Source organism: Chenopodium quinoa, unplaced genomic scaffold, assembly GCF_001683475.1.
Source record: "Chenopodium quinoa cultivar QQ74 unplaced genomic scaffold, ASM168347v1, whole genome shotgun sequence".
NCBI lineage: Eukaryota > Viridiplantae > Streptophyta > Magnoliopsida > Caryophyllales > Amaranthaceae > Chenopodium > Chenopodium quinoa.
The window spans coordinates 688,901-701,574 of record NW_018742334.1 but is presented as its reverse complement, the minus strand read 5'-3'; the positions used below and the strand labels follow the sequence as shown (position 1 = coordinate 701,574).

General features: G+C 33.5%; 2 protein-coding genes across 2 annotated transcripts; both read right to left on the bottom strand.

Annotated features, from left to right (window-relative positions):
* Window positions 1–286: 286 nt before the first annotated feature.
* Window positions 287–6,598, bottom strand: LOC110692672 (importin subunit alpha-1-like). The gene is made up of 12 exons (XM_021869711.1): window positions 6,465–6,598; window positions 6,070–6,309; window positions 4,407–4,503; window positions 4,225–4,316; window positions 3,987–4,118; window positions 3,692–3,877; window positions 3,449–3,612; window positions 3,268–3,346; window positions 2,265–2,393; window positions 2,001–2,128; window positions 1,541–1,915; window positions 287–838 (listed from the first exon to the last, which is right to left on the bottom strand). The coding sequence occupies exons 2-11, from the start codon at window positions 6,283–6,285 to the stop codon at window positions 1,543–1,545; spliced, it is 1,596 nt and encodes a 531-aa protein (XP_021725403.1). The 5' UTR covers window positions 6,286–6,309; window positions 6,465–6,598; the 3' UTR covers window positions 287–838; window positions 1,541–1,542.
* Window positions 6,599–8,096: 1,498 nt separating this feature from the next.
* On the bottom strand, window positions 8,097–11,615 carry LOC110692665. Its single transcript, XM_021869699.1, has 3 exons — window positions 10,570–11,615; window positions 9,817–10,097; window positions 8,097–8,644 (listed from the first exon to the last, which is right to left on the bottom strand). Exons 1-3 carry the CDS (start codon window positions 10,768–10,770, stop codon window positions 8,248–8,250), a joined length of 879 nt encoding a protein of 292 aa, XP_021725391.1. The 5' UTR covers window positions 10,771–11,615; the 3' UTR covers window positions 8,097–8,247.
* Between the last annotated feature and the right edge of the window lie 1,059 nt (window positions 11,616–12,674).

Here is a 12,674-nt window from a genome sequence, read left to right as displayed (position 1 = left end):
TTAATATGGCATTTTGGCTCCGTAGTGTATAGAGCAGTAAATTTTGAGTCTGTTAGAATCGTTAGCTTTTGAAGCACCTTCTCACACTTTCGCTTGAGCAGCAATTGAAAATGTTTGTATATGCAACTAACCATTGATGAAATATCATACCTAACATCATATTCACAGTTCAATATTTCATACGCATATAACACAAATATCATCTAATATTTCTCTATGATCATTTGACCATTGATGAAATATCATACCTAACATCATATTCACAGTTCAATATTTCATACGCATATAACACAAATATCATCTAATATTTCTCTATGATCATTTGACATATATCCTTGAGGTTAAGAAATGTGTCACAGGAAACAAAAACTACGGTTACCTGAGAAGGATAAACTGGCAAGTGCCAATCGAAAACAAATATCCTGTGAGACTCTATAGGGCAAATAACTAATACTACTTGTATTGAACACAAAATAATGGCAACTACAAAACCCCTCCTTTTCAAACCAAAATACCCTTCCCAACTCCCCCAAATACTGAAAAAAAGAAAAAGTGACCCAATAAAGAATTCACTATTTGACAAATAAACCCCAACACAGAAGGGCAACAATACGCGGAGGAACGCCATACCAGAGCACTAGCACCATTAGATTGACATCTGGCCCTTGACAGATACAGTGGACGATCCTCCTTGACCACAGACTTGACACTTGCAATATGACATAACCAAACCCAACCCGACCAGAGCTGGACCTCGAAGTTCACCTGATGTCAAGCTAGAGTCCAAGATCCATCTCATTGACTTCAACATACTGCTACTAGTCCATCCATCCAAATCCTGTATTTGAATAATAATTAGCCTCAAGGGATAAAACAGGCAACATTTACATGCTAAAAAGAGCAAGACATCCAAAACTTATTTATGATCCAAGTCTAGTGATTATCTCTATGCAGTGAAAACTACAAATAGTCTTGTGATAATTGTTATAACAAATATACAACGTTTTTATTTTTTAGGAGCTAGGAGAGGGATGATGTTTTAATTCTTACAAAAGAGGATTCCTTAATTTCTTCACGAGGATATAGTCCAGATAGAAAAGATTAGAAATAGAGACTTAGGCTAGTTACTACTGACAAGACTGTTACATGAGGATAGAGTAGATAGAAGGTTGGAAAGGACTTGAAAGGATAGCTTCTATAGTTCTATTGACAGGGTTGTGAAAGGTTTCAAGAGAACTAAACACCTGCCTATGTAGACCGTTCATTCATCTCAAGGTACCCATCTCATAAACTCAGGAAAGCACCATACTAACATTTGCAATAAAGTCCTCAAGTAATCTTTTCATGCAAACTAGATGCACACATTACTTGAATTTTCTACCTTGGCCCCTCAGCTATAGCTTAATCACGTAGTTGTCTAATCAAATTACTCCAATGGACCTTTGTGTGTGTGTTGGGGGGGAGGGGGAGGTGGTAACAAATAACAGATTAGGGGTTGCAAAAAATCCAGTTAACAAGGAATCAGATAGAGTTACGCTACCTTCAGCCAAACTTAAATCCACCAGAGGGGCCTTCATTGCTCCACATCTGGAACCCAGCTTGGGTATTATCACCAGATGGTCCAGCAGCAGCCTCTTCCTCTTCCTCCAACCAATATGTCTCGAGAATTTTCACTGCTTTCTCATAAATCTCATTGTTATCATGACTTTGAAGATTTTCGATCTTTTCCAATCCTTCAGCTTCATCTATCATCTGTGCATAGAAATTAACATCTCCAGTGGTGCCAGAATTCTTCTCTGCTTCACCCACCTTCAGAATGTTCTCCAACCCTTCCAGACAGACAGTGATGATCCTTGGATCAGGGCACACAAGCAGATCACATAATGGCTTTATGCACCCCTTATTTACAAGAAACCTAGAACAAAAATAGCCAGATTAAGGTTACAATCTTGTGCACAACATAGATGAGAGCATAATGCTCCAAGACAATAAAAACATACTTTATTTGCTCTGGAGCTCCACCAGATGTAGCATTAGATATCGCCCAAGCAGCTTCTTTCTTTATATCGAATTCTGCAGTTTGAAGCAAGTTGACTAGAGGGCCAACCAAACCAGCTTCAATGACAGCCTAGATCATTCGGTAATAGCAGTAAGCACAAACTCCTACTGAGTACTTAATACAGTTGAGAGGCTACATTATGTATGTTACAAGGACAGAAAAATCCCTCCAAAAAACGTTTGCAGGATAGGACTGGTTGGAATACCTGAATTTGTGCCTTATTTCCAGCTGTAATGTTTGATATGGTCCAACAAGCTTCCTTTTTAATGCTCTTTTTGTGATTATTAGTCAACAGGTTCAAAAGACATGGCAATGCACCACTGTCGATGATAAACTGCAAGGATATTAAATTGCAATGATAAGCCAAGGTAATTTAAATGTAATGTTGAAGATATTTTAAATGTAATGTTGAAGATATAAATACAAGAAGATATCACACAATGCACATTCCAAATAACAAAAGCTCACAACAAATTAGAGCAAAACAGGGATCAGCAACAATCATTTTTGTGTTCAGTAATCAACAGGTGGAACTTCCAGATTAGAGCAACACAGGTATTTCATATGTCATCTAGGTATTAACAACATTAGTTCCACACTTTCACTACTGATCAGCAAATCATATACAATTCCAAATATTCCAGTCATGAAGCAGGAAAGCACTTCATTTATAAAAAAAAAACCCACATTAATTCTAATCAATGAAGTTTTATTTTGACTAACCAAAATAATTTCAAATTTAGATACAACTATATCATGGAAGTTATCAAGCACACATCATCAAATCAGAAAAACAAACAAACAAAATAAGCAAACAGTATACTGACATCACTTCATAATAATATAAAATAAAACACAAGTACTGAAGAAGGATGCTTTTTCACATCTAGAAAGAACTAGACACATCTCTATACAGCAAAGATCAAGAATACAACACAATTTTACAAAGAGACCCCGAAACAAATTCAAACACGACCAGCAAGCAATATATTAAGGAATAAAAAGCAGACAACTCTGTATTATTTCTAAATCTGCGTAGTGAAAAAACTGAAGTCGTTGAGCTGTTGAAACTAGTCAGAGTCATCACAGCATAAGTCATTAACATAAAACGAAAACAAAACCGAAACAGGACAGATAAATAAATGTTAGCTGTCCATCAGGATTAAAGCTACTATTATAAATGGTAAGCGGGCTAAACAAAATCTAACCTGTGTTTGCGAATCATCCCCAGTGACTATATTACCAACTGTGCGGAGGGCGGGAATCAGCACCGAAGGAGATGGGTGCCTGGAGAAAGACCCAAAACTTGTAACTAAAAGCACAAAAAAAAAAAAAAAAAAAAAAAAAAAAAACGTATCCATGTACAGATAACAGAACGAGGGTACATACATGAGAAGCTCAACCAATCGTGAACATACACCTGCCTCAATCACAGCTTGAATCTTCTCATTTGGTCCATCAGATAGGTAAGAAAGTGCCCAGCATGCATCTGTCAACACTTCTTCATCATTTGAATGAACAAGTCGTTCAAGGGCAGGAAGAGCTGGCTTCACCTATTCATGGATTTCATAGAATAGGGTTTCAACTTTAAGCCTTTTAAAAAGTGATAAAAATATATACAAGGGCACTGACCTGCTCAAAGGGAGGTTGTGGTTTTCCTCTACAAAAGTTCGACAGAGTCCATGTGGCATTTCTAAGCATGGACAACTTGGAATGCTCATTGAGTTGAGCAAGTAATGGAATCAATGCACCACTACTAAGAACCAAATCCCGGCATCTAGGAGAGTCACCAGCAACATTACCCAAAGCCCAAACTGCCTGCAAATTCCAATAATGTCAAGACCAAAGAAGCAAAGTAGCAACCCTTGGGCCCTTAACAATACATCAATTAAAAAAACAGAGAGAAATTTAATAATTACTGTCACACCTGCTCACGGACATCATCACTAGGAGAAGCAAGAAGCTTCACAAATATCGGAACAGCCCCATGATCAATCACCACCTTAGTGTTCTCTGAGGTCCCAGATGCAATGTTTGTAAGAGCCCATGCAGCCTCAAACTACACAACAAAATCCAAATATTCAGTAAAAGAGCAACCAGCTTGCCCAATGCCCATAATACTATAACTAGATATGAATAACAACAAATACAACAGGAATAAAGACCTGTAACTGTGGATAATCCTCCCTTTGAAGAAACTCCACAAAGCGGGGTACAACTCCAGCTTGTATAACTTCCTCAATCGGTGGGCTTCGTTCTACATTTATCAAAAGCCCAAGCAACAGTCACTAAACAATTACAGACTACTTATTTACAAGCAAAATTAAAAAAGATAGCACGCCAATACCAATGGAAAGCAATTTTCGGAACTGTGTTGTGGCCTCCAACTGCAATTGATTATTATCAGAACAAACCCCAGCCACCATATTTGGTAAACTCTCTAGCTGCAAAAACACAAGCAGCCAATTCAAGATTCAGAGAATAGGAACAAGAAAATTCATAGCAAGAGTTAGTACCAGGCACTGAATAAGAAAGGTTGTCTTTTGAAAGAAAAAAAAAAGAAGGTAATATACAGGTCAAGATGAAAGGGAGAGGACAGATTGAAACAACACACAAATGTGACTAGAACTCACACGTCAACAATTTAATTCTGAACAGAGACTAGTAAATTCCAAATATAAATTCACTACCACATTACTGCTCAAATGAGGGATGGAACAAAAAGCCAACAATTTCATCTTTAAGACTACCAAATCAACACTTGGTTCACATTGACAGATTTTTGTTTCTAATGATCGTCCTTAGCTATTTGAAATAAATTCAGAACAATTGAACTATTAGTCTAGGAAGATGCAACAAAATTTTAAACTATTCACATTTTGCATCTATTTTGAAAGCAATTTCGAGCACCATGATAATATCCACACAAGAATGTTTCACTAGTGACATTTTCTCCCAGTTAAACTTAAATCTACTGGTTGAGTTAGTGGTTTAAGGGGTAAAAATGTAAAATTACCAACTCAAATAATAACAATGTAATATCACATTAGATTTTTTTTTTTAAGAAAAAGGTGATTGAAAATGAGAAATATAGAAGCAAAGAAAGCTTCACAGTGGGACTACAGAAATTCGAACATGCACATTATACGAGTATCTGCTGCTAGACTACCAAAAACTCCCCACCAACTGAGCTGCCTGGTACGTTATTTTATTATAAACCATGTATATTGTGCACAATGCATGAGAAAGAGAGGAAGAGGGCATAAATTTTTTAAACTGCTAACTCATTTAGTAAATTTATCCTGCACCATATTTTTTTTTTAAAAAAAATTAAAAATTACAAGCACTCTAACTAAGCTAACAGTTTACATTGAACCAGAAAAAAATGCACCATCTGCTGCTGCACAACCATGTAAATCATGTAATTACTTTACACTGCAAATCCAAAGATTATATAATTACAGCAATAATTTGGAAATCATACTGAATCATCGAGCTTTAAATATTAAAGGCAATATCAATCAATCAAAGCCTTAGTCCCATAAGTGGGGATCAAAGGCAATAGCGACCAATTTTTAATAGCAGTGGAGGACTTAACAAGTATCTAATTACTAGACTCAGTGCTCCACATTCGTTCCTCTAACTATAACATTTCGTAAGCAACTCTATAATGTCAACAACAGAAGCATCAAGCAATTGACCACGAGCATCCAGAACTAGGATCAAAACAAAAATCTTATACCAAATTTTCCTTAACACACTCCAACAACAACACAATCAATACTCATGAATTTTGAAAAAAAAAAATGATACACAATCAATTAAGCAAAGCAACTTGAAATTTTCACACAAAACCTAATTGAAATAATTACACAAACAACAAAGCCTGAATATCGATCAAACGCTGAAAATTAATCAACTCAGATAAACAAATTATCAATCAATTACTCAAAATTCAAGAAATTAAATAAAAAGAAATTCAAAACAAAAGATCGGAGCAAGAATTAGACCTTCTTATTATCAACAGTAGAAGCATGAAGAGAAGGAGTAAACTGCTGCTGAGCTTGAAGACCTTCACGACGCTTCTTGAGCAAGCTTTCCTCTCTCTTATTCTTTCGGATCTCCACCATATTATCCTCTCTTCTCCGGCGACCTTCATCGGCGTCAACGGCGACTTTGTATCGATTCCGGCGAACTTCCGTCCTAGCATTTGGCCTCAACGACATCGTTTCGTTCGAAATTCAATCAACCTACAAAAGTTTAACAAAACATAAACCCTAAATTACTTTACCAATTCAAAAATTCACCACAAATGAAACAATAATTAATCAATGAATCAATCAAAATCAGTGGAAATTAATGGTGAAGATGATGAAATTGGAGAGAGATTGAGTAGCAATATTACCAGTTGAGAGGAGAGAGAAAATGAGAGTTAGAGAGAGAAAGCAGAGGGAGGCAGGGTTTTGGAGGTGAAGAGAGAGAGAGAGAGAGTGAGGGAAATGTTTATGATTTAAACCGTCATTTTCAGAAGGATGAATTTAAAGATAATTGGAGATTATGTTTCTTTTAGCCTTCGTCTAATCATTTTCTTGGTAAAAAATTAAATTAAATAAATGCCGTAATACTTGGATTTGAAATTCGTAGCCGCTCCCTCCTTCCTCATTTTTTGATTTTATTTTTTTTAAAAGGATTTGGATAGAGAATATGCTTTTTGGGGTGTGTTTTGGAATGGGAGAACCCTTTCTTTCTAGCCCAAATCCAAGGCCCAATCTACTTTTGCACTTTTTTTTGAGGGGAAATCTAGTTTTGCACTTTGTCATGCGCATTAGCAAATTTAAGGGCTTGTTCTAATTTGTTGAATTAAATTGAATTGAACTAAAGTATTAAAATGGACTGAACTGAATAGAGATGAAATGAATTGTTTATGATAGAAGGAAATAGGGAGCTGAGTTAAACTGAACTGAACTGATTGGAGCTGAAATTAAGTTGAAGAGAATAGACCCTAAGTCATCCGGAACTTTAACCAATAATACAAAGTATTTAAAAAAATTAAAAGAAAAAGTCAAAGTAATATATCTATTGTGAATTTAATGTTGTTTTTTAACTGATAAAAATATAAATTATATGTAGTCCGAATAAAAAGTTAAAAACACTACAGTTATATTATTATTATTACTCTGTATTATTATTGTAGTAATAAAGAATTAAAGATAAAAATCATTTATATCACCAAAAATCTTCAATTACCATCCATATACTACGGAGTACTTGTATATCATTTGATATAAATGAAAAATATATTCAAGATCGGATCATCAATAAAAATATGATGAATGATTTAGATATCAAGTATCACTTAAATTTAAAGAAACAAAAAACCAATAGAAATATGTACTTATAAACTATATGTGTTGGTGTGTAGGCATGTAGCCTCTTTTGAATGTGAAGTGGGCTTACTCTCTCTATGATTGAGGCCCAAGATTCAACCAAAAACTTTAGGATAACCTTTTTAAAGGTAACACTCATTCAAGTATTTAAGTTGATCTCTTCATATTGAATTATTGAGTGTACCATACATCTTATATACTACCTCCGTTACATATTGTCAAATCGTTGCAAATAATATATAACGGAGTTAGTACGTAGTATTTTAGGATTGATATTCATTCCTGGTCCATTCCTTAGCTGATGTTAAATTAGCTAACTCGGGGATATCTAATGGTAAAAAATGGTCATCTTGGGTTTAAAATTATTTGTTTAGAGCTATTTTCAACCACTATCTTTTTATGATCATATTTGTAACACAATAGTAATAATACGACTAATATCAAGATTCGTATTTTGGATTAAGCTAAGGCGTTTGGTTGCTAATTATAAGGGGGCCTCTTTTGAGTCTTTTCAATATGCTCCATAAGCCAAGGAATGGGACAATTTTATTTTTGTCCATGTACTTTTATATTGTTGTCTTTGTCGAATTGAAGATAATGTTCATGCAATGATTAGATCTTTAACACGCGACGTAATGTGAGATAGACCATAAACCTCAAGTATAATAACAACGTGTGAAAAATTCTTGTAATGTATATTTACACTCTTAAGATAAATGTACATTTGGTATATTATGTACTTCCTAAACAATTTTCCTCTTTAAGTATAACAATCTCAAACACTCTTCAATTATTGCATCTTTACACTAAACTACCTTGCTTGTTATTTAGGACCAATTGATGTTGTTGTTGTTGAGACAACGTAGGCGTATGATCTTGTCTGGCAACGTCGGTAGGTGCATCTCGAGCCACTCGACTATGTTGGGGTGATCGAGGCGGGGATGCATAAGTGGAAGAGGCTTCCAAGATCTCTCGCCGGATAGTCTCTTGTTGTTGGCCTAGCCATTGGACTCGTAACGCTGTAGCGTATAAACCAGCTGCTAAGAAGACTGATAAAAGGGAGAAAACTCCTGCAGCTGTGAACACACCTTCTCGGATTATAAGGCAGCTTGTTTTTGGTGTCGACCAATCTTTTAGATGCCCTGATTCTACACTTAATCCTATTAGTAACATTATTTCTCCAACTGCAAAACACAACCTGAATATGGAAATTAAAGCGTATCATTAATTTTTTCGTCCTAAAATCAATTTCTTATAAACATGTTTTTTGTCCTAAATATATTATTTGTATATACCGTGTTAATTATTATTTTAAAATTAAAAAGAACTAACAACGATAGAAAGCATGTACTTATGTAAAAGTCGATTCCAAAACGTGAAGGTGTACAATAACGAGTAAAAACACATAGGTAATTATCGGCTTTACTGCCGTAAAGGAGTAGCATGAGGACATTATCTCACATATGTGATGTGTTTTTATTCCTTTATGCTCGTACGAAGAACATATTCTTATGCGTTACGTAAAATCTGGAACTTTAGTGAGGCACCAAGTACCTTTTGGAGTTTTGATGAAATAAAGATAAGTTAATGGGTTTTAATTTTACTATTTAAGTACTATTTGAAATTGCTATGGTTGTTTCAATATTCTTTTCTAAGAGGAAATCCCATATATTATCATTCTTAACCACTGAAATAAATACATAATAATAGAATGTTGAATATATATATACAAATATAATTATAATATATATCATGTCATAATGAAATAATAATAATGCACCTAAAAATAATTATCATGAATGACGAAACATGATTCCACAAAAAGAAGCCACCTACTGCACTAAGCTACACTATTTATTTATGTTATATTTATTTTTTTGAGTCAAACAAATAAAAAATAAAATTATTATCTAATCTAATACGACATACCTAAAGTACTTGTGCAATGTCTTAAACCCTTTTTTTTTAATTATATGAAAGTTTTGGTAGTAGCGATTAATGAGATTTTAGTATAGTTTTGACCAAATTTGGCGAATGACTTATTGCCACTTTAATTCCCATTTAGTTATTTTTAAGCCTTCTTTTAGTTAGGTATGTTGATTAGTTTGGAATGAAGCTAATGAATTATGATGTTAGTTAACACACAATTCAATCTCATATTTTGAAGACGTACTAGTCAAATCTTGGCCAAATCAAGAAAGCCCAAAAATGATTCACCAGCGACCTCACTCTAAGCCTAGGTAAGGATTTGAACTCTCAACCTTTAACGTAACACTTACAAGAACACACGACAAATATATCTGATTAAATTATGTAATTTATGTTGTCATATCGATTGGGATATTAAGATATGGGAATAAGCAAGCTTACCAAGTAGAAATGAAGAAGAAACCAGCTTGCCAAGTAAGAGATCTCATAGGAATAGAAGATTGAGGGTCCCAGCTTACATAAACCGGAGGAGTAGTTTTGCTAATAGCAATTAGCAAAAATGAATGCTGAACAAGCATTGCAATAGCCAATGCTACAAATGCAACTGATGCGCATATCAAAGGCACTTTACCACTTCCACTATACATACACTCGTAATCCCCTTTTTCCTTATGCCCTTTCTTTGCACTATTATTATTGTTGTTTATTAACATCCATGTCACCTACAAAAAACGTTACATCATACGTTAAGATCATGATTTTACAAAATCGATAATTAAATAGAATAGAAACTAGTAGTCTTTTCGTACGACTTTTTGATTAATAAATAGAATTCGTGTTTTTTTAAAAAAAAATAAATAATAATATGTGTATGAGTTTGTTTTGAGTGCGATAGTCTACCTATCTAAAATTCATTGATTTTGCAAGTTTGAACATGAAAGTATATGAAATCAAATGGATGAGAATATTTTAATACGAAATCATCAAATCATTTCCAAAATTCATTAATTTTGCAAGTTTGAACATGAAAGTATATGAATTATTCTGTGAGCCTAAGTTACGAAAAAAATAAAGAACATGGCCTAATAGCAAATACTTGGAGAAATTACATGAAATAGTTTGGAAATGCACTAAAATAAAACAATTACATACTGACAATTAATTCCGAACAAAAGGAGTAAGATAAGCACATACCTCGGAACGAGTAGCTTCGGCGAAGAGGGAGAGAATGAAGCAAAGGAGACCACAAAGGATACAAAGAATGGTAAGAAGAGCACCAGTTTTGCTGGAGAGTTGTAAACCTTGTGGTTTAGGAGCCAAGTCTGCATGCGTTACACCTCTTGCTCTTGCTCTTGTTGTACCAGCCATCCTCATCATCATCATCATCATCATCATCTTTCACTTTAATTATGATATAATTCCAATAATATATAATGGTTCGTTTTATTTACATAAAACTGGGAATTTTAGAGGGAGTTATCAATTAAGGTAGGAAGGAAGATTGTATAGGGAATTGCTTCGAGAAAAGGTTGCTTTAGATGAAGGAGATTCTTTGAGCCAATTTAAGGCCTTCTATTTCTTTTATACTTGCAACCTTTTTTTGTAAGATTTCACACCTCAACTTATATATTTATACTCTATTTGTTTCTTCTCGAACATGTATGTGTTTTTTTTTTTTATTTTAAATGTGTGAAATGGTTACAAGTACTTTTTTCTGTTCCTTTTTGTTTGTCTCGTTATGCTTTTATGTGGCTTTTAATATATATATATACTTCGACAAGATTATGTGTTGCACATTAGTATATGACCATTATTATCTTCCGAGAAGTATTATAAATAAATTACACTAGTATTTTAAAATTACTAAGAAAAATAAATTACTAAAAATATTATCTTCTTATTATAATATTTGGTTTTGTATCATCAACTATTTTTTTTTCTTTTGTGTGGGTTGATTAGTTGTTCGTTTTTCTTGTTATTATTTTTTTTTCGTTTAAAAATTTTATGGTGAGAGATTTAAATGATGAATTGATGATGACACTGTTTTAGTACGCCGTTGCTTTATTTAGCACCATTAAATTTTTAGGTTTTCATTTATTTTTGGTCCCTGGACTACTCCCTCCAATTATATACTTGTATACATAAATTAAAATATTGTCAGAGAGTGCAAAAACAAAACAATACTATTTTCTTGAAATTTTTAAATTTCTAATTTCGTTGTATAATTGAAGGGACCGAGAATAAATTATTACTCCGTATAATATATTAAGTCTCATTCAATTCACCACTCTCTCTTGATAAATATCTTTCCAATTCCGTACAAGAAGATTAAGAGTGTATGAGAGATCAAGATCATTATGTCGATTAAAGAAGAATGTATCACTAGGTAAAAAAATACAAGGCATGTGTCTAAAGACAACATTGTGACAACTAAAGGAATTTGTTAGATTGCACATGCATTTTGAGTGAAATAAATCTCTTATTTACGCATTGTACATTTAGTATGGTTGTAGCATATACATATAAATGAATGAATTTTATTCTCCATCTAAAAAACACGCTAATTGTTAATTAGTGTACTTGTTGTAAAAAAAAAAAAAAATTTAGTGTACTTAACTTGTTAGACCAACTAGCTTTTTGGCCCTTAAATAACTTTTATTATTATTTATATATACGAGTAGTAAATATATATCAATAAGTAATACATGTATTAAATAATAATTATATGTTAATTAAACCTCATGAAAGGCACACCATCAAATTGATAATAGAGCTGACCAGACCCTAACTCCTTATTAAGAGCTTTTGTGCCAAGTACATCAAAGACAAAAGTGCTGCCACCATCAAGGCAATACAAAATATAATTCAATCATTAATCACCTAACTACTTTTGAGATTATGTTCTTCATTACCAATTATAACAATAATTTATTTATAATTCTATATGTATATTTCATTTAGAAAAGAAAAAAAAAACAATTAAAAGTCTATATGTATGAAGCTTCTACTCGTATTAGTTTTTTAGATTCGTGATCTTCAACCCAGCTTTTCTAAAATCAAAGCATAATAAATCTTAATATTGTCATAGTGGTTCATTCAATATTCCACTTCCACCAACACACTATTATTGGTATGCCGGAAAAAAGTTTTTTTTTACCAACTAGACTTTTTTGTATGAACCGGCCTTAAGTCTCTGTTCTTTTGAACTGTTGTGGTCTGCTTTGCTGAACCCTGCTTTGTTGAGTATAAATAATTTGCTCTGCTGACACCTCTTTGTTGTGCTCAAAAGAACGGGGCCT